The sequence below is a fragment of the Phyllostomus discolor genome, chromosome 13 (genome assembly GCF_004126475.2).
Source record: "Phyllostomus discolor isolate MPI-MPIP mPhyDis1 chromosome 13, mPhyDis1.pri.v3, whole genome shotgun sequence".
Lineage (NCBI taxonomy): Eukaryota > Metazoa > Chordata > Mammalia > Chiroptera > Phyllostomidae > Phyllostomus > Phyllostomus discolor.
In genome coordinates, this window is record NC_040915.2 from 38753982 (window position 1) to 38774574 (window position 20593).

Here is a 20593-nt window from a genome sequence, read left to right on the forward strand (position 1 = left end):
GCTTCACGGAGGCACGTCCGGTGTTCGGAACTGAAAACGAGTCGTTTTCAAGCCCCCTACTCCGCCTCCCCTCCTTGGGGACACCCTTTGTCATCTGCGCCCAGCTTGTGTTTGGGGTTCTCCCCGGACCCCGCACGTGTACGGCTGGCTGCCTCTGTATCCTCACACAGGGTCGGTTCGGGCCTGACCCCCCACACCTGGGGGCTTCTGAGGGCAGGGACCCGGGTGTGCGCACGTGTCTCCAGTGGCTCCTGCCACCCACATGGTCTGAGACCGTCCGAGCCAGGCTGGAGACGGGAAGTGCCAGGAACGGCCTGGTGGGGTCCCCGGTGAGGGAGCTGGGTCTCTGAGACCCCCCCCACACACCCAAAGGGGCAGGGGATGGGGCTGGTTCCCGGGGGCTCACAGAGGACCCCGCCGGGGCTTCAGGAGGGCGTGGCCCCCTGGCAGAGCTCCTGGCCCTCCCTCCATGGAGTCCTGCGTTCTGTGTGCATCCCAGGCAGCCCTTGGCCTGGAGGAGGCTGGGGGGACCAGCAACGAAGATGCCGGTGGCTGCACCAGCCGCCATGGGCAGGCCCAGCCCCACCCCTGCCCGTGGCGCTGAGAGCCCCGTGGTGGGCGGCCCCACGCCTAGCACCCACCTCACAGACCAGAAGATTGAGCCTGGCCCAGGCCACGGAGGGGAGGGGAAGAGGTGGGTTTTGCTCCCCACTCGCCCTCCTTGTACCCCACCCAGCCCCGTCCTGGTCCCTGGTCATTTCGGGGACCGTGACCCATTCAGGCCCGCACCGCCTCCAGCCAGAGCCGGCTTCCAGGGCATTCCGAGCCCCCGAGGCCACCTCTGACTGACGGTGAATTGAGCTGACATGTAATTTGTACCTTGAGTGTGAAGATGGGGCCGTTGCTGGGAGAGGACCGAAACTGGCCGTGAATAATTCCTGTGCTTTCAGCAAAAACACCAATAAAATGGAAGTTTGAATAAACACCACTCAGCCCGCCCAGGCGTGAAGGGGAGAGATGCTGCAAGCCACCTGAGCGGGCCCGAGGGCGGAGGCGCGGCCCGCTCCTCCCGGAGGCGGGGCAGGCCCCAGCCCGCCGGGTGGGGGCGGCACGGCCACCTCGGGGTGCCTGTCTCTGTCCCCCCCCACCCCCCGCCGCCGCCAACTCCCGTCCGTCCTGGAAAACCGGACCCAGGGGTGTCCTTCCGCTTGCTCAGTGCTCTGAAAGGGGCTCTCACGGAGGTGCGCTGGGCGGGCACGGCGGGGGGTGCCTGCCCTGTGGGCTGCACTGCAGGCTGAAGGGCTGTGTCCCCCCCCTGCCCCCCAAGTCCCGTGTTGGGATCCTGCGCCCCAACGTGATGGTGTCGGGAGGGGGGCCTTTGGGAGCTGGGGAGGTCGAGCCTCCAGGAAGGGGGTCAGCGCCCTTGTTCAGAGGTCTTGGAGAGCTGCCCCGCGCCCCGTGCTGTGGAGACACAGCGGAGGGGCGCCTGGCGCCCACGAAGGGGGGAGTGGGCCCCGGCCGGCCACCGAAGCTGCCGCGTCCTCACCGTGGACCTGCGGCCTCCGGAACCGACAGAGTGAGATCTCTGTCGTTGAAGCGGCTGGTCCGTGTCCCAGCGCCCGAGGGGACGACTGTAGGAGGGGTGGTGGGAAACCCGGGACAGAGGAACACAGCCCGAGGGCTGGACTCTAGTCCCCTCCATCACCACTCAGCCCGGGGACTGTGGACCGGCCGCTCCCCCTGCCTGGGCCTCGGTTCCCACCTCCCAACAGGATCCCTCTCCTGGGGCTCCGGGCTCCAGCCGCCCCCTTGGAACTGAGCGGTGGCAGAGCGAGGCTGTGGCCCGCGCCAGGACACCGGGACAGGACAGGAAAGGCCGGGCGGGGGGAGCTGTGGGCTGGAGGGCGGGCTCCGGGAGGCGTCCTGACTCTGGGACACGGCAGAGGGCCCGGGGCCCCAGTCGGGCGTTGAAGGTTGGATCCTGCGCCCAAAAAGACGTGTTCAAGTCCGGGCCTGTGGGGCCTCGGCACCTGGCCTCCCTTGGACACGGTGCCTGCGGAGGCGATCGGTGGACAGGAGTCGTGCTGGAGCCGGGGGGGGGGGGCGTTTCTTCACCCGACACGACTGGGGTCCTCGGGAGAAGGGACCCGGAGACCCACACCCCCACCCACAGAGGAGAGGCCCCGTGAGGACGCTCGGGGGAGACGGCCGAGAGACCACAGGCCACAGAGACTGGAGGGATGCAGCTTTGCATTGAGGGCCCCCCAGGGCCACTGCCGCCAGCAGCAGCTGGGACGGGCCTGGAGCAGACTCCCCATCGCAGCCCCGAGAAGGAACCAGCCCTGGCGACCCCTCGATTTTGAACTTCTGATGTCCTTCAGTGGGAGAGCGGGAGTGAGCGTCTGTCGTCCGAAGCCGCCCAGTCAGTGGCACTGGTCACAGCGGGCCCAGGGGAGCGGTCCACTCGGTGCTGGTGCTGTGCTGGTCAGGGCGCTCTGGGGCCCTGGCGCTGGCCGTGCAGCGCCGAGGGAGGGAGGGAGGCAGGCAGGCGCTGGTCGCCTGGGGCAGGGGGCTCCTGGGCCCTCGGGGCTTCCCCAAAACCTGCTGGTGCCCGTTCACACAGGTGGCCACCCTGGCCACCGTCTACTGGCCCAAACTGTCCCCCCCGCACCCTCACTTGTTCCCGGGAAAGCCCCCTTTCTCTGCAGATAAACGGAGGTTTGCAGGTGGGCCCTGGCTTTGCAGATGTCACTCGTCGAGTGGGTGGCGGTCTGGGACTGGCAGCCAGGCCGGGGGGCTCCACCTTCATGGAATCAGCACCCCCCTGCAGGGGCGGCCTGGCCAGAGACAGGCCCAGCTCAGCCACCCCGTGCGACCCGGGCAGCCCCAGGACCCCAAGCCTCGCTGATGCCCGCGGCCGTCTGTGGGCCGGAGCACCCGCCCGTGGCCTGTGCAAGTGGCTGGGGCTTCTTCAGAAGCGCTGTGGGGCACGGTGGCCTCGGGCAGTCCAGCGAGAGACTCCCCTGGTGGCTCGGGTTCCGCTTGAGAGCATCCCAGCGCCTGGGGTGATGTGGACTCTCCCTTTCTGACCTTGACTCAGAGGTCACGGTGTCACTGCCTTGCGTCCGGCTGTAAGACACAAGGTTCCACCTCGGTGGGAGGAACGTCAAGGTCGCGCTGCAGAGGAGACACTCGGTGTGGCCAAGGATACAATGTGTCACGACCGCCCTCGGGAAGCCAGGCCGTGGCCTCCAGTGTGGTCGTTCATGCTGGGAATGAGACTGTGACCTGGTGCGGGCGGGTGGGGGAGGGGCAGTGGAAGGGGCTCACTGGAGGGGCTGGAGAAGGGGCACAGGGTGGGCGGCGGGGTCTGGCCCCTCGGGCGGGTGGGGCCGAGACAAGGCTCGCCCCTCAGTCACTCAGGTCCCACGGGCTTGTCCTGGGAGAAGAGCTCGCTGGGCAGAGCCTCCTCTGTCTGCCATGTGGTCGGTCCCTGTCGCCCCTTCTAGGGCTGACGCCCCCCCCCCCCCACCCCGAGGCTTTTTGGGCGTGGCCTCCCTCGTGCTGCAGATCTGAGGCCGGCCCCCTCTCCGCTCGGAGGAGGAGACAGTGGTTCGTAGGAGAGGAGGGAGAGTTGGGCGGGGGAGGGCGCTGCGTCCTTCCACACCTGACCGGGTCACACTCCCGGGCTCCGGCCAGCGGCACCCAGGGCTCTCCCCGGCGCTGGGGCAGCCGCCGCCCACAGCATCCCGTCCCTCCGGAGGGACCGGCCCTGCGCCGCCCGGCCCTGTCGTCCCCGGGGGCAGCGTCAGCCGCACTTTGGGCTCTTTGTCCACCAGCCGCCTGTCCCTCTGTGAGCCCCCGAGGACGGGACTGTGGTCCACTTTGTCCCCTCACCGTCAGGGCCTGACCTGGTGGGTGTTTGTTACACGAACATGAGTGGACAGATGCGAGGACGTGGGCGTGTGGCCTCAGGAAGGCCTTAGCCGTCGGGGGGGGGTGTCTGGACTGAGTGGGGGCGGGGGGAGCCACACGGGGGCCGAGCCCTGCGGGGCAGTTTTATCCGGTCAGCACGGCGCTAACCGCACTGCCCAGGAGCCCGTGCGGGAGGCCAGCTGCCCGGGAGGACAGCAGACGATGGGCCGGGGAGGATGGGTCTGTCTCTGTGTGCTGTGTCGCGGGGAAGGGGGGTCTTTGTCACTGCAGCCCGTTCTGACTGATACTCCGGCTTCCCGTGGACAGTGGCTCACCTGGCTGTCCCTCGTCTGCCCACCGGCTGCCCGCCTCACTCCCGAGGGTGCCTCCCTTTGGGGTCGTGTATCCGTCTGCCAGGGCGGCCGTCACCGCTGAGGACCCCAGGTGGGCGCACGCACCCCAGAAGCACCCTGTCCGCCAGTTTGGGGGCCAGGAGCCCGAGGCCAGGGTGTGGGCAGGGTGGGCTCCCGCCAGGCCCCGAGGGAGGGTCTGCCTGCTCCTGGCCTCGCCCCTCGCCTTGCTGCTTCCACAGTCTTCCCTCCACACCCAGGCCCCCTTTTTAGAAGGACAGCCGTCACGCTGGGTTAGGGCCCGCCCTGCTCCAGGGTGACCTCATCTTACCACACTTGCAATGGCCCTGTTTCCAAAGGAGGTCACACTCGGAGGTCCTGGGGGTCGGGACCCGGATGTGGGAACCCCTGACAGAGGGGGGTCTGTGGGAGCCCGTCCAGGTAAGTGGGGCTGGACAGGAGAGTGTGAGACAGAGTGCAGGCATTTCACGGCCGGCTAGTTCTAGAAGGTTCTTCCTCCACCTCCCCCCAAAGATTTTATTTATTTATTTAAAATGTTGTTAATTTTAGGGAGGGGGGAAGGGAAGGAGAGAGGGAGAGAGACATCAACGTGTGGTTGCCTCACGCGCGCCCCCTACTGGGGACCTGGCCTGCACCCCAGGCATGTGCCCTGGCTGGGCATTGAACCTGTGACCCTTTGGTTCGCAGGCCGGCACTCAATCCACAGAACCACACCCACCAGGGCTGGTTCTAGAAGGTTCTTAAGAAACTCCTTGTGTCTTGGGAAGATGGGGGCGTGCATGTGTGCGTGTGTGCACGTGTGCGTGTGTGAGGGTGCAGGGCGGGGGGGGGGGGGACGCCTGTGGAGCTGGGTCTTTGCGCGTTCGTTTCCGACTTTGTGCTGACTCTGAAAACGGATTGACGTGGGGGGTGGGGGTGAGACAGGCAGCAAGAAAAGGGAGGCTTTCAAAGCTATAGCCATGGGAAATGTTTTTATTTTCTGCTTGAAAGAAAATGCCAAAGAAAGTGTTTTTTTGAAAGGAAAGGAGGTGAAGAGAGCGAGAGAGAGATGGTGTGTGTGCGCGTGTGTGTGTCTGAGAGGAGGAGAGGAAGGGACAGACAGACACGGGGAGGGGGCGGGGAGAGGGAGAGGGAGAGGGAGGGACAGGCGTCCTGGGAGACCTGGGAGGAAGGGGTAGGCTCTGCTGGCCCCTCCCCAGAGATGTCACCCTGGGCCGTGGAGCAGCGAAGTCGCAGGGCCGGGCTTGCTCGTTTCCACCCAGGCCCGGTGACCTGAGGAGGGTCACCCACCTCTCTGGTGGCAGGGACCCTTTTGAGGAGTGTCCGTGGGGCCCAGAAGCACGGGACAGACCTGTGCGCGAGTAGCAGAAAGAGTACTGAAAGGAACACCTGGGGGTTGTGTGTGTGTGTGTGTGTGAGAGAGAGAGAGAGAGAGAGAGAAACCAGAGAACTCAGAGATCCGTGAGAAACGGCCATCTCCAGGTGAGCCCTGGGGGTCGCAGGGCAGGTGGGGCAGCTCCTGACCCGGCTCCTGGGCCAGGCCTGTTGCACTCCTCGCCACAGCCCCCTCCGGCCAGGAATGTGCCCTGGGTCAGCCTGACCTCACCCAGCCCCGGGCCAAATGGACTCCCACTGACCTCTGACCTGTCGCTTCCCCCCAGGGGAGGACAGGAGAGGCCCTGGTGGAGGCAGAGGATTGATGGGAAAGGGCGGTGAAGGGGATGGCAGGGTGGAGGGTGGGTTCCTGCCCCGCCCTTTACCTCCTGGAAGTTAATCTGAGTCAGGCGGGGGCTTCCAGGGCTGCCGGGGCTCCAGGTCTGTGTCCCCAGCGCCCCGCCCCCTCTAGCTGCCACTTCTTAGCTGTGCCTACGTGTCACTTCTTTCTGCACCTTGAGTCTCCCGTCTGTGAGGCAGAGGGACCTTACCAAAGTCAGGGGCCGTCCAAGTCATCCCCAAAGAGGGGCCAGTTTGCACAAAAGGAATTTTCAGACTATAAAAGAGGAAACTTCGAGCGTTCGGCGCGGAAGGGGTGGGACCGCCAGGATTGGCGGGGCCACGTGGGTCAGGGCCCTGGAAAGGGTCGGAGGCCCCTCCGGGGGCCAGGCTGGCGGAGGAATTTGCTGCAGAACTCTCGTCTTGCACAGGCCTGCCAGAGAGGGAGGGGTTCAGAGGCCCCGACGGGGCCGCGGCAGGGGAGGCAGACCTCTAGGAGCCCAGGCGGCCCCCCTCGGGGGCCCTGCCTCCCCGCCGGGGCCCTGCGCCCCTCCCCCACACACGTGCGGCCAAGCCCTCCATTAGTCACCCCGGCACTGACACACATAAATCCCATTAGTCACACCCACGCAGACTCGCCTGCAGCACACACCCCGGCACACCCAGACAAAGGAGGCGGCCCCCACAGTGCCCAGGCCGGTGCAGGCACCCTAGGCCGCTCCGTGCTCAGGTGGTCGGTGTCCCCCAAAGCAGCCGTGGCCCACAGTAACAGCCCCCCCCCCGCCCCGCGCCTGGGCGCTGACGGCTCCAGTAACCACAGCCCCCCCCCCGCCCCCCGCCCCCGACACACACACACTGCAAACCTCCTCCACCCGCTCTGGCCACACAAGCACCACAACAGACGCCCACGAACGCCCTTGGCCATCCCCTCTTTGCCTGTCTCTGGAGGGGGCAGGGCTGGCAGCGTGTCCCCCCTCCCCGCGCCTGCCCTCCGACTGTCTAGCAGGAAAACCATTCCCCAAGGTCAGCAGAGCGCTTCAGCGGGCGGCCGGGAGCTGATTTATTGGCGGTTTATTTGGAGAAATGCTATCGCTTTTAGATTCCGGTGGGGGGGAAGAAAACGCTCACGGTGGACTTTAACCTTGGGCTGAAACCGCAGCGCTTTGTTTTCGGAGGCGCTTCCTGGGGCGCCGCGGCGGGGCTGGGCCGAGGGGGCGGCGCGGCGGGAATGCGGCTGAGCAGCCTCCCCACTCCCAGGCTGCGCTCGGCCGCCCGCCGGGGCGGGCCTTCACAATCTTCCGGGCTCGGCGGGAAGCTCTCGGTCCTTCCGAATGTGCTAGAAATTCTAGGAAGGAGCCGAAGCTCCCGGGGCGAGCGCTCCTGGAAGCGAGGTGGCAAGTCCCTGCTTGCCGCCTCTGCCACTGACCGTTCTCACTCGCGTCGCCAGCTCCGGGAGGCCCTCGGGCGGCACCTGGAGCTGGCGAATGCTTCCCGCTTCCGTGGCTGTCCCGACCCGACGTCCTGAGCAAAGACTTTGTTGGTCGTGGTCCCGGATCCCGGGCATGGCCTGCTCAGCTGATACAGGATACCAGACCGAAGGCTCGTTCCCCACCCCTGCGGCACACAATGCGGGTGGCATCAGCGTCATTACAGCAAAGGCACTCTCTCTGGGCGCCCCTCGACTGTTGGGGTAGAAAGACTGCCTTTCCTGCCAGGCATCGCCCACCGATCCCTGCTTTCCCGATGGCTGGGCTGTTCGCGCCAAAGCATGTGGACGACAAAAAAGCCCAGGGCATCCCGGGCATGGAGGGGAAGACGGGCTGGCCTGGGCTGGGGAGCCACATGAGCGCCCATCTCCAGGCACAGCCCCGCACACATCCAGCTTGGTCCTCGCCTGGCAAAACAAACAAAACGCCCCTCCCCCACCCTGCGCGGCCAGAGGGCTCTAGGGTCGGAAGCATGGCGCGGGATGAAGGCGGGGTGCTGGGAGAGGCCGCTCAGACCCTGACCTCCACCTCACTCCTTTACGGTGAGGGTGGCGCGGGAGTTGCGCTCAAGCCGGTGGCCACACCCGTCCCAGCTTCACCCAGCTTTTGTAGGAGTAAGTGCTCGGACCGGGCACGATCTGGTGAGGCCCGGGTCACCACGAGGTCTGGCGACTGCGGGGACAGATGTGGTAGCACCAAGTGGGCGGCCGTTATCTCCCGTTGGGGAAAGGGGAAGCTCCCGGCTTGACGTCCCGGGCATACGGGGCCCTGCTCTCCCCGTTACGGCCTGGGGGTCCCGCGAGGCTGCGAAGGGAAATAAGCCGCAGCAGCCGGGAAGCACAGGGAAGGAGGGCCCACATGGAGATTTATGGCCACGGCCAGCCCCCTGCGCACCCAGCGCGTCCCCGTCTCTGTCCTCTGCACGCTAGGCAGTGGAGAGGAAGACCCGACCCGGGCCAGGGAAAAAGCCGGGGCCGGAGGCGGAGCCAGGAGGCGCCGGGATCCGCAGGGCCCCGCCTGGCGCTTCAGCCTCCGCTCCGTCCGCCCCGAGCCCTGAGCCCGGCTGCGAGCGCGGCTCTGGCGCCGTGTCCCTGGTGTTCCCGGCCGGCCCGGGCTGCTCCTAGCAGGGCTGCCCGAACCTTCGCTCGGCTCCCGATCGCGGCCGGGCCGGTAGCTGCACGGGATGGCAGGCACTGCTTTCCCGGGCGGGGCCTCTCCGGGTTTTAGCGGCGTCCGGGCCGGGAGCTCCCAGGTTGCTGGACCTGGGACCTGGACGCCGGAGTTGAAAAGACCCGGCCGCATCTCCCCAAACCGGCAAGAGGTCGGCGACAGCCCAGGCTCCTCTGCCGAGAGCCTCGCGGAGCGCGGGCGCGTCGGTCCCCACTGGGAAAGGCCGTTTGGGGCGAAGAGCGGAGGAGGCTGGGTGTCCTCACCTAAGAAACGATGCTCCCCCCCACCCCTTTGGGATAGGGGTGAGGGAAGAAACGCGTCCCCGCGGCCAGCAACCCCGGGGTTCCGGAGACCGCCGGGTTTGGCCCTGAATAGCGGGGCCGAGCCGGAGGACAAAAGCGTGGCCCGGGAGAGCTGGGCTCAAGGTTGGCTTGTCCTTTAGTTTTGAAACAAAGGGGAAGCGTTTTGTCGGTTGGGTCGCCACAGAGCCAGAGCCGATGGCCTGGGGGCACACAAAAGGCCTCGGCTCCGGAAGCCCACGCGGGCCGTGGACAAGGACACAGGCCTGGGCGCATTCTGCGGGACTGAGGTTTGGGGTTTGGAGGTCCCACCCTCCAGCCGATTTTCCGCTCAGTCAGTAACACACACACACACACACACGCACGCACGCACACTCACTCTCACACACACTACGTCAACACTCTTTTTGGCCACGGCTCCCGCGGGGTAGACAGAAGTATGTGGGGGGAGGGGACGGAAGATGGCGGCCGGGCTGCGGGCGGCGCGGCTGTCACCCGCTCCCGGCAGGCCGCCGGGGCCCGGCTTCCACATTGCAGCGCGGCCCGCCGGCGGGAGGAAGGCGTCGGCCCAGAGCCGGGAGGCCGGTGAGGGGTGCCGCAGAGGCCCCCCTGCGCGCGGCGAGCGTCTTCGCAGAAGCCCGGGCAGCTCCGCCTCTGGGCTCGGGAATCCGTCCCTCGCCCTAAGATGGCTCCCGGCCGCTGTTGATGCAGCGGCTGCGGGGGACGCCAGGGAGTGGGGCCGCGGAGGGGGCGAGGGTCTGGGCGCGCACGGGACTGCCGGCCGGGCGGGTCCTCGGCGCGGTCCCCACGCACGCCGCAGCTCCAACTGGCTCGGCCAGGGCCAGTCCTACCCTCCCGCCCCGCGGAGCTGCCACCTCCGCCGGCCCGAGCCCTGCACCGGAGCCCGTTCCGCCGGTGCGGGTGTAAGTGCGTGCGGGCGGGGAGGGCGGTGCCAGGGGGCTGGGACCACAAAGGCCGGGGAAGAGGACGCTGGAGGAGAGGGCCTCAACGTCCGGAGCCCGGAACCGCGGCCCTAATGAAATGCAGGCTCGGTTCATCCCGCCGACTAGGCAACACTCTTGGAAAAATGCAAACGCCATTGGCACATCCAGGGCAAACAGGCAGAATTTTTATTAGCAACTAAATGATTTATGGCACACAGACCCAGCCGTCACAATTACGGCGTCCTGGAGCACCCAGGAGTGAAAACATTAAACATTTATAAAAATAGGCTTTTGTTATTTTCCACCCTGCAAGCCCTTTGTATTCTCCAACCCCGGCTCTCTCAAGATACACTTTTTTTCCTTGAGCTATATTAAAATAAAAACATTCCAGATCTAGGGCGGGGATGTGGGATATGGAGGGGGGGGGGGATCTGGGTCTGGGCTCCGAATACTGGAGGGCAACCAGGGGGGTGGGAAGCACCGGGGACTCGGGCGAGGGAGGGTTTACTGGAAACCAGAAAGGCCTCTGGATAGGAATTGAGGATGGTCGGCGCCCACGAAGACGGCGCCCCTGCGCACGGCCCCTTCCCAAGCCTTGGCTTCCAGCGGCTCAACTGTGTTTATTTTATTTCTGCAGTCATCCCCCTCCCCCAAGGGACACAGACACAATACCTCCTTTCTTTTAACCCCCCTCTCCTCTCCGTCTTTGCTCCTGCCCGTCCGGGGCTGCGAGGGGAGCCTCCCGCTGCCCCGGCCGCCACAGAGACCAGTGCGCCCTGCTCCAAACGCGGCCGCCGCCGCTTGTTCCCCTCGGATCCGGCTATTTTCGTTCCTTTCTTTCCTTCTCCCTCCTCCCCCCTCCCCGCAGAGCTCTGGCTTCCAAAAGAGGGCAGCCTAGAAACCAGCGCTGGAGGCTTTAGGAAGGGCAACTTGAAACTGTCCTCAGGAGGCTGAACTTTTTTTTTTCTCCCCTCAAATTTATACTGGAATTAAATTAGACACCCCAGTTTGCTCTCAAACCGTAACCCCTCTTTTTTTTTTTTTTTTGCTAAAAATGGTTTAAATAGAACAAACGGGCGCTAACTAGCTTATTTTACCCCCCTCCAGAAAAGTCGCCTTAAAAATGGATTTTAAAAAAATTATGAGAGCTGTGTGAAAACGCTGAGTCCGCAGCGCGGGGGCTCAAGACCGGGCTCCTCTTGTTTTAATTAAAATCCAATCACCACGGTGGCTCTCCGAGGCAGGATCGGCAAGGATTTCTATCCCTTCCAAGCTTCCTTTTCAGGGTACGTAATGCCTAGCTGGGCATGGGTCCCTGCCAAGCTGCGGAGAGGGTGCAGGGTCCCCCTGGGCGGCCCCTACGACCGCGTCCTCTCTCCTAGCGCCCGCAGCCAAGTAGGTTGCCGCGGGCAGCTCCCGGCGACTCAACCCAGAAAGGATTTTGCTGAAAGCGCAAAATAAAAGTACAAAGTCTGGGGGATTGAGGCTCCCCTCCCCCTCCGGCCACCGCGGCCAGCCAAGCACTTTTTGGGCTTGGCTGCTGCTGTCTCTGAGCTCAACAGATTTTTTTTTTTTCTCCCGGTCTCGCCCTCCCTGGAGGGGGCGCGGCGGATGGAAGGCGAGAGAGGCCCCCAGCCAAGAGGTTTTTAATATTACACTTTAATAGGTTTCAGAAAGCCCCGTGGAGAAATGCTAATAGGCTGAAATGTCAGAATCGAGAGGGAGTTAGTTCGCGCTCAGCCGATCCAATCCTTTTTTCTGCTCTGATTTTTTTTTGTGGGGGGGAAGGGAAGGGGTGGGGAGTGCCCACGCAGAGAGACTTTGGGGAGGGGCGCGCGGTGCAAAGAGCCGCAGCCCTAGCTGGGGCCGTGGGGGTAGCGCTCCCCGGCTCGCGTTTCTATAGGAACCCCTTTTAGAAGATTAGAGACTCACCCGCTGCCGGCCGCCGCGGCCTCTCCAAAATATTAATCAGTAACCATCTGACACCGCATTTCTGGGAGGGACCCGCAAGCCGGGGCTAGGAAAACGGCCTTCTCGCCAGCCCATCCTACCTAACCGCGCTGCTGGGGGACCCGGAATGAATCGCTGCTTTGTTTTAAAAAGGGGGGGGGAGGGAGGGAAAGGCAGCCCTAGTCCGTTTTGGCGTCGCCAACGCGCGTTCTGGAAGGCGCGCCCCAGGGGAGGTGGGGGGCCCCGGCCCAAGCGCGGGGTGCAGCCGGCCGAGCCCCAGGCCCTTCCCGGCTCGCTGGGCTTGTCACCTCCTCCTGCAAGCAGGAAGCTGACAGGCGGCCCATTAAACCGCGCCTTGCAAAGCCCAGGATTGCGGCGACAACCATCTTCCTCTATTTTGATCACTAAGCCCAGACACTGGGGGAGGGGGGAGGAAAAAGCAGGAGGAGGAGGAGGAGGAAGGGGGGGCGTTGTCCGAGCTGGTGGAGGGGGAGGGCTGCCTAGAAACGGCCCGGAAAAATTCTCACCACCAGTTTTGATCATTCAGCCCCGCCGAGGGGAGCCTGGAAACTGCTGGAGCCCTTTGGTCCGTAATTGGTTTTATAGGAATGGCTGAGGGCCAAGGTGTTTACATGCGCGTGACTGGCGGCGCGCGCGACCAATGGGTGGCGGCCGGGGGCCGGCCTGGGGGGGAGAGGCGGGCCCGGGGGAACAATGCGTGTTTCTTCCGCGAAGAGTGCTCCCCTCCCCCAGCCACCCCTCCCCCCCGCTGGCTTTTTTTTTTTTTTTTTTTTTAGATCCAGTGAGAGGAACTTGAAAGGGGGGTTGTGTAATGTACCTTTTCCAATCCCGGGCTGTATATGGAGATTTGGGATTCTTTAAACCGGCGCTACCTGGATTTTATTAAAAAGCGGGGAGCTCGGCGGGAGGAAAGCTGGCTTTTCCGGGGGCTGCGGGAGCCGGGCCGCGGGAGGGCGGAGGAGTTGGCGCGCCGAGCGCTCGGCCCGGGGAGCGGTTTTCAACCAAAAAAAGGAAAGGCGGGCAAAAAGTGTGAGGAGGCTGCGGGTGGCGGAGGGGCGCAGCGGCCGCGGGATGGCGGGCAGCACGGGCGCGTAGCCGCGCCGGGAGCCGGGGCCGCCACCGGAGTCGCCGTCGCCAGAGTCCAGAGCCAGGAGCCCCGCTGCGCCAGGTACGCCGCCGGGTCGCCCGCCCGTCCCTGGCCGGGCGCGATGGTCTCCAAACTTCTCCAGCGGGTCCTCCACCCCACCTCACCCTCGGGGTGTGCCGGGGGATCCCTGCAGCTTTCCTGTCCTCGAGAGTGGCATCGGGGACCAGGGTCGGTGAGGCGGGGGAGCGCAGGGAGGGGCGAGGGAGAGCCGCTCTTCCTCCGGCTCTCACTTGAGCCCGCAGCCCTGCTCCAGCCCGCCCAGCCCGGCCCCGGGGCATCGGTTCTTTCACGGTTCCCTGTAGGCGGCGGGGGAGCCCGAACGCCGAGACGTTTTCGATTATGGGCTGTTTTTAATTAAAAGCCGGAATTCAGCCATTTTAACTATATTTAAGAGGGGGAGAAAGTGGGGAGAACGCAGCGCAGCTCGCAGATGGCCGAGCAGCTTCTCTGCCAGCGCGCGGGTGTTCCGGGGGGCTCCGCCTCGACTTCCCCAAAGTGGGGCATGCCCTGAAGTGCTGGCTTTTAAAAGAAAGATACACAAGGATATTTTTTTTTAAAAAATCACGGGAAGCTCATCGCCGTAAGACATGTATCCTAGGATGTGGCGATCTTAGATTTTTCCAAAGTAAACGCGGATCTGGTAACCAGAGCCTGATGGGAGAGAGCGAAGGAGGGAGGAAGGGAATAAGGGGGTGGTTGTAACCAAAACCGGGTTCAAATGATCACCTTAAGCAAAGTTGTGGAAGAAGGCTGGAGGGGGAAGCCGGGGGGTGGGGTGGGGTGGGAGCGGTGGCCAAGGGGTCAGCAGCTCGCTGCGCGGGGCGTTGGGCGGGCACCCGGGAGTCGGTGGCTTTGGCGTGATCCGCGGCTCTAGTAGTGCCCCGGCCTCCCGGAATCGGGAATCCAAGCCGCTGCGGGCAGACTGAGAGCGAGGACCCGGTTGGCTCCAAGACCCCCCCCTCCCGCCCCCCGGGGGAATCGGCAACCGACAAATCTTTTAAACAAACAGCTTTAAACTGGAACTACAGAGGGATTTACCCAACGCTGGGGGAGGCGCCCCTCGGTGCGAAGGTTTTCTTTGTAGGTTATTTTGGGGTTGGGGGAAGCTAGGGTAGGAGCGAGACTCTTGAGCCCCTTCCGTCCTCTGACGCCCCCCAAAACCCCGGCTCCAGGCCACGTCTTCGGGCCTCAGGATTCCCAGGCCAGGGCGTTGGAAAATGAAACCAAAGCTTGTTTGGAAGGATTCTTTTCAGTCCTCAGGCGAGAATGCCACGTCTCGGGTCCTCGGACTCAGACTTTGCGACTCACAGTGGCCCGAGGGGGGCGGCGAAGCTCTTTAAAAATAATAAACCCGCTTTGCACCCTCTCTCCCGAAAAACCTACGAGTTCGGCGCCTCGGGACGAACTGAGGGAAACTAAACTAAAAAAAAAGGAAGGCGAGGGCCCCCGAAGGTTAAATATTAAACTTTCCCGATCAGATAGTGACACGAACTGCTCTTGGAGAGGTTTCACGGTTTGAAATCCCGGAGCGTGTGACGCCCAGGAATCAAACACTCTTCGGAGGTTTGTATTTGCGCGGTCCGGGCGCCTGCGAGGGGCCTTCCCCAGTTTCCGGAGGCCCGGTGAAGCGCCGAGGCAGAGGCGGGCTGGGGCGCAGCGCGCCGCCGGCCTCTTTCCGAGTCGCGGCCCCGGGAGCCCGAAGCCGCCCGTGGAAGGAGTATGGATTTTTGCGTTTTCTGGAAAAGGGGCTACTCCCGATTTTATTTTTGGCCACCAGATCTGCAGCTCCCGACCCCGAACGGCAAAACGACTTTCTGAAACTTGTTTATTTTTTTTTCTTCCCCTTTTTTCTTTTCTCCCTTCGGTTTCTTCCGCGGCCCGTCTCCTCTCCCTCGCAAGACGCCGAGTGCGCCGCCTCGCGCAGCTCCGCCTGGCCGCCCGGAGGAGCCCCACCGCCCGCAGCCTGTGCGCTCCGGGCCGCGGGCCCGCCGCCCAGCGCAAGCCCCGCTGGCCGCCGCCGCCATGCACGCCGCGGAGCGCCCGCCGCCCGAAGACTCTGGGACTACGCCGAGGCCGAACTTTTAGGTTCTGCTGAGCGAGGCCCGCGGGCCGGGTGGGGGGCTGGCCGTGGCACTCCCGCGGAGGATGGATGGCCGAGACTTCGGGCCTCCGCGGTCCGTGCACGGCCCCCCGCCGCCGCTGCTGTCCGGCTTGGCGATGGACAGCCACCGCGTGGGCGCGGCCACGGCAGGACGCTTGCCCGCTTCGGGCTTGCCGGGCCCGCTGCCGCCCGGGAAGTACATGGCCGGTCTCAATCTCCACCCGCACCCGGGTAAGTGCCCTGCGCGGTGGTCGCCCCCGCTTGTCCCCCCGGGATCCGGGGAAGGGATGCCAGGGAGGTACTGTTGGGCCTGTTCTCGGCGTTTGCGACGGGGGTGCGGCACTATCCTCTCTCCCGGCGGATTCATGGGGGTGCAGCTTCCGAGGTGGGGAGACCCTGGAACTGGGGCGAGGCAATCCCCGAGGCACGGGTGTAGGGGTGGAGGTAGGCTCCGCTGCCTCCTCCGGCGCGCCGGGTTCTCCCAAGGAGCATTTCTCCGCCGCAATTGCAGTCACCGGGGACGAGCCCAATTCCCGAATCCCTGCGGCTGAGGCTGGGCTGGAGTTTTCAAAAATCTGGGCGAGAAAAGCACAAACCAGCCCCACACCCTTTGAGACATCTGTTCCCAGAGCGCGAATCTATTTCTTGGCAAACGCCCTTGCCGGCGCCCGTGGGCCCCGGGTTCCGTTTCTAGGTCTTCCACTTGCGTTGTGCGGGGTCTCCGGCCAGCCGGGAGCGCCCGAGTGTTCGGGGAGGACGGGAGACGCAGCCCTGGGATCTTGGCCTGCGGCGGGTGGGCGGCGGTCCTCGGGAGACCCCTCCAGAAGGAGAACGGCAGTCTTGGGACCCACACCCTGGTAGGAGAGCAGCGACTCCGGCCCCGGGGGCCCCTGGTACTCCGGCGGGAGAGCACGCGCGAGCGCGGCGGGCACGCAGAAACTGGGCCGCTGCCACCCCGAAGCTGAGGGAAGGAAGCGGTGCGGGAGCGGATCGGGCCAGGCTGGAGCGGCGGAGGGAGAATCTTGAGTCGGACATTAGCCGTAGGAGGAGGTGGCCGGCCAGGCTCGGCCGCCGTCGCCATTTCCCGAGAGGGGCTGCCCAGGCTCCGCGAGGACGGCGCCGGGGAGGGAGGGGAAGGTTGTCCCGGCGGCCGCGGCCGCTCGGGTCCGGCGCGGTGGGAAGGCCATTGCGGGCCCCTGCAGACCGGCTGCCGACCTCTGCACCAGACCCGGTCCCTCCTCCCGGCTGCCTCCGCCCTCTGTGTCCGGTGTCCCGCACTTCGACTTTTGGAGAATTCACCTCTCCTACTCCGAAATGTAGTTTAGGGCGTTTGTGGTTTCTCGGGGAGCCCCCGACGCTCTGCCCAGCCTTGGGGTCTTGGAGGGGACACCTTGGGCCGCTGCGCCGCCTGGGCCCTGCCCCACCGACCCTGCCGCTCCGCCGGGCTCGCCGTTTTTGCCTATCTCTTCGGGTTTTCTCCTGTAACTTTTCAGGAACCGGAGTCCCGAGACTCGGTGGGACAAAGGACCTTTGTGAGGCGCCGGGCGGGGGAGGGGCGGCGCGGGGGCCCGGAGCGCGGAGATCCCAGCCGGCGGGGTGCAAGGACCAGGTCGCAGTCCGGGGGAGAGTGTCCTCCGAGAGTGGGGGGCTGCATTCCGCCCCGGGGGGGCCGCGAAGAGGGCAACGGAAGGGACCCCCGGGAGGATGGGTTGGGGGTGGGCCCTGGGGTACAAAAGGCCGCCGGAGCCGTCCCCTTTTGGGCGCCGGCAGAGGCGGCAGTAATTTTTGCGTGTCGTTCGAGCTCCTCCGGGGTCCGCGGCCCGGGAACCTGACCCGAGGCTTCCCCGCCCGCAGGGCCCTCGCCCGCCTTCCGAAAGTCAGGGTTAGAGAGGGCGCTGCGGCCTCCGAGTCTCAGGTCTGGCTGCGGCGCGCACAGGCCGAGCGCCTTCACCCGAAGCAGTGAAAACAGCCACTGCTCCCGTGGCGCCCGGCCTAACCGCGGCGGCCTGACGGCCCGGCGCCCATTAGGTGGATGGGGAGGCTGAGGCGGGAGAGGGGAAGCGACCTGGGGCCGGCGGGCGGGACCGGGGACCGGTGGGAGGCGGCCGCGGGGGCCTGTCTCGCGCCTCCGCGTCGGGCGCTGCCCGCCTTCTGCGTGCTCGGCTGCTGAGGTCACGGAGGAAACAGCAGGCGGTTTAGTAATCGCGGCCCGGGAAGGGAAGGCCCGGAGCCACTCCCGGAGCCGGACTCGCCGGGGAGGGAAAGACGGGAGGCCTGCTGCCCCCACGTGGAGTGGCCTCACGGAGACCTCGGACCCCAGGCCAACTCTCAGAACGGAGTCCTGTGCTAATCCCCTGAGCTGGGGAGCCGCTCCCCCCTCTTTGGGTGGGGCCGGGTTTACAAATTCCTCTGCTCAGCTTCCCTCCCCCTCATTTTATGGGGTGCAGGTGTTAAATTTTCCCTTTCAACACCCTCGCCTTCTTGGCTGTCAGCTTCTTAGGTCGGGCCAGCTTTATCAGTCCCATCTTTGTTTATTTTTGCCCCGGGAAGCCCAGAGAGGCCAAGCCATTTGCCCCCGAGCCCCACAGCAAGGCAGAGGCTACCCCTGTCGTCTCAGACAACAATCCACTCCCGACTCCTGCGTGGGTGGGGTCCTAGTGCTGGGAGGAGAGTCCTAGGCAGAGGGAGCTGCCTGGGGTGGGGCACACAGTGTGAGGGGGCCCCCAGCTGCCCCGGGTGCTGGCCCCCCTTCCGGGCAGGTATGGAGAGGAAGGTCCCTGTGAGCGAGGTTCTTGGGGGGAGCCGCCTTCTGCTTCAGGGGTCCAGGCCAGGGACCTTGGCTGTGGTCTCCGCAGAAGCTGGGAGAAATCAAGAGTAACTGGGATTCGGGGTCAAGGGTGGTGCTCACCTTTCCCGTAACCTTCAGTGTGTGTGGTTGTGTTTGTGGTCCCTACATGTTCGCAGGCGACGTGACAACGGACAAGTGGCAACGACCTGTTAGGCTTGCCTCTCTGCTTTCGGGCCGGGAGGCTGGGGCCAGTCCCCAGCGGCAGGGAAAGAGCTGTTCCCGGAATTCTGTGTTTGGGCACCCACCGCCCCTGCCCTCACGCTCTGGGCCGCCCCCCCATGGGGCGGATGGAGGGGGGTGGGAACCGAGGAGCAGGGTGGGAGGCCTTGCCCTTTGACTGGCCCGTGGACAATAGGGGGCCGCCGTTTTCTCCGAGCCCGAGCCCGTCGGCCCCATCTGTGGGACCCGGCCCCGCAGCCTGCTGGGATGGGTTTGGGAAGGTTAGTCGGTGCGCCGGCTGGCGCGGCGATCCCAGAGATACGGCAGATGTGCTGGGTGCTTCCTCCTCTGGCCTGGGGGCGGTGCTGGAATCTGGGAGGCCCCCCCCCCCCCCCCCCCCCCCCCGGCTGCCTGAGCCTCCTGGTGCTTCTGCACTTTCTCTCCGGGCTTGTTCCCTCCCCCAGCCAACGATCTCCAAGTGCGTCCTGCGAGCCAGGCGCGGCTCTGGCCCCGGGGGTCCAGCAGGGACCAGACAGACAGGAGGAATCTTCGCCTTCCTTCGCTGGAGCTCAAGCCCCAGTGTGGGGCGGGCAGGAAACACGGACAAGGGAAGGAAGTCATTTTGAGTGGAGATGCAGGCCTTGGGGGCCGCGGCATGCCATGCCGAGGGCCTGTGTTTGCCGCAGCGGCGAGGGGCGGTGAGCCTGAGAACGGCTGGGCTGGCGTGGCGGGGAGGTGTGCTGGGGTGGGGGAGGGGGGGAGGTTGGGGCCTGTGATGAGGTCTTGGAATGTCAAGCTGTGAGGCAGGAGAAGGCAGCGGAGGCAGTGGAGGGTCCTACACGGAGGGAGTGACTCAGGGGAAGGGGCGTTTTACAGCAGGGTGCCCAGCCCCCAGGCCACGGGGTACCAGGGCTGGGGTGCCCGGCAGGGCCTGTTGGGAACCAGGCCTTGCAGCAGGGAGTGAGCTTGAACGAGACGCGCTTAAATCACCCCAAATCTCCCCTGCCCCCCCCCCAGGCCCCACTTCCTTCCTTCTGTGGAAGAATTCTCCTCCACAGGACTGGTCCCTGGTGCCAAAAAGGCGGGGGGCCTCTGTCGTACAGAACTGGTCTGGGCTCTTAAAGAATGCCAGTGGCATGCAGGAGTGCAGGAAGGCCCGGAGTTGTTCCTGGTTACCAGACACACGCACGCACACACATGTGCATGCACACACGCACACACACACAACGGGGCAGCAAAAGGCAGTGGAAGGCCCTCGATTGGATCTCGGGTCACGGGGGAAATGGCCCTGGAGGGTATCGGCGGGGCAGTGGGCGAGATCGGAATACGGACTGCGGCCCAGCTGATAGGCGCTCGCCGATATCAAGCCTCGTGCAGTCGATAACCGTGTCACACGCTCCTGTGAGAGGACGCCCTTGCTCCCAGGCGGGGCGGGGGGGCCCTGGAGTGTTCGGGGGCGGGGGTCTCGGTGTCCGAAGCTTGCTCAGGGCCGGCCCGGGAGGAGAGAAAGTGGGGGACAGTGGTACTTCGGATGACGAGAGTAGCATCTGACACGCAGGGCCAGAGAGCGGTTCACGGTGGCCGGACCTGGGGAGGGTCCCCTGGACGTTGGTTGTAGTATTTTTTCTTTTTTTTTTTTTTAAGATTTTATTTATTTATTTTTAGAGAGGGAAGGGAGGGAGAAAGAGAGAGAGAGAGAGAAACATCAATGTGTGGTTGCTGGGGGCCATGGCCTGCAACCCAGGCATGTGCCCTGACTGGGAATCAAACCTGCGATGCTTTGGTTCGCAGCCTGCGCTCAATCCACTGAGCTACGCCAGCCAGGGCCCGTTGTACTATTTGAAACTTGTTCCGAGTTTGAAGTTGTTTCTGGTGAGGGTTCTGGCTGGAGACTGGCTGATGGCAGATGGGGCGGGAAGCGGGTGCTGGTCAGGGGCCCGGAGGCTTTGGGAGGCTTTGGGGCGGTGACATGACCGGGAAGGGAGGCCGCAGGTGGCCAGTGTGTGGGGCTTTGTGGGGGCTGGGCTGCTAAGAGATGTGGAGGGGCAGAGGGGGAGCGACACCAACACCGGGGTTTTTGGAAAGGGCTACTTGGGGAGCAGTGGAGAGGACCGGATTTGGGGAGAGGGCCGTGACTGGGCGTTCTTGCTTTGGATGTGGCCAGCTCGGCATGCCCTTGGCTTCTGGCCCGGACCCCTCTGCAGTCTGATCGTGTGTGGCCCTGTCTTCCTCCCAGCCCCCAGCCCCATCGCTGGGGCACGCCTGTCCTTCCCAGCCCAGTGTTTGAGAGGCCCGGTGGGTGCCGCTGCCAGCCAACGCAGTCCCCAGGGGCTGCTGGGACTCCTGGCCAGCGGTCAGTCTCGGCCTCCAAGTCTCGGGTCCTTAGCATACTGACTGCCCACAGAGGCCTGGCCTCGGGCTTTGGGGGAAGTCAGACCATGAGGTGGGAAGCACCAAAGCTCCCCACG

The 20593-nt window shown here is 64.9% G+C and overlaps 1 protein-coding gene across 1 annotated transcript in view; it reads left to right on the top strand.

The window, feature by feature from the left end:
• The first annotated feature begins 12642 nt into the window (after nucleotides 1–12642).
• Nucleotides 12643–20593, top strand: part of TNRC18 (trinucleotide repeat containing 18) — a 75349-nt gene continuing 67398 nt past the window's right edge. The window contains 2 exon segments of the mRNA XM_036014290.1: nucleotides 12643–13038; nucleotides 14917–15349. Coding sequence (XP_035870183.1) covers nucleotides 15163–15349 — 187 coding nt within the window. The 5' untranslated portion in view covers nucleotides 12643–13038; nucleotides 14917–15162.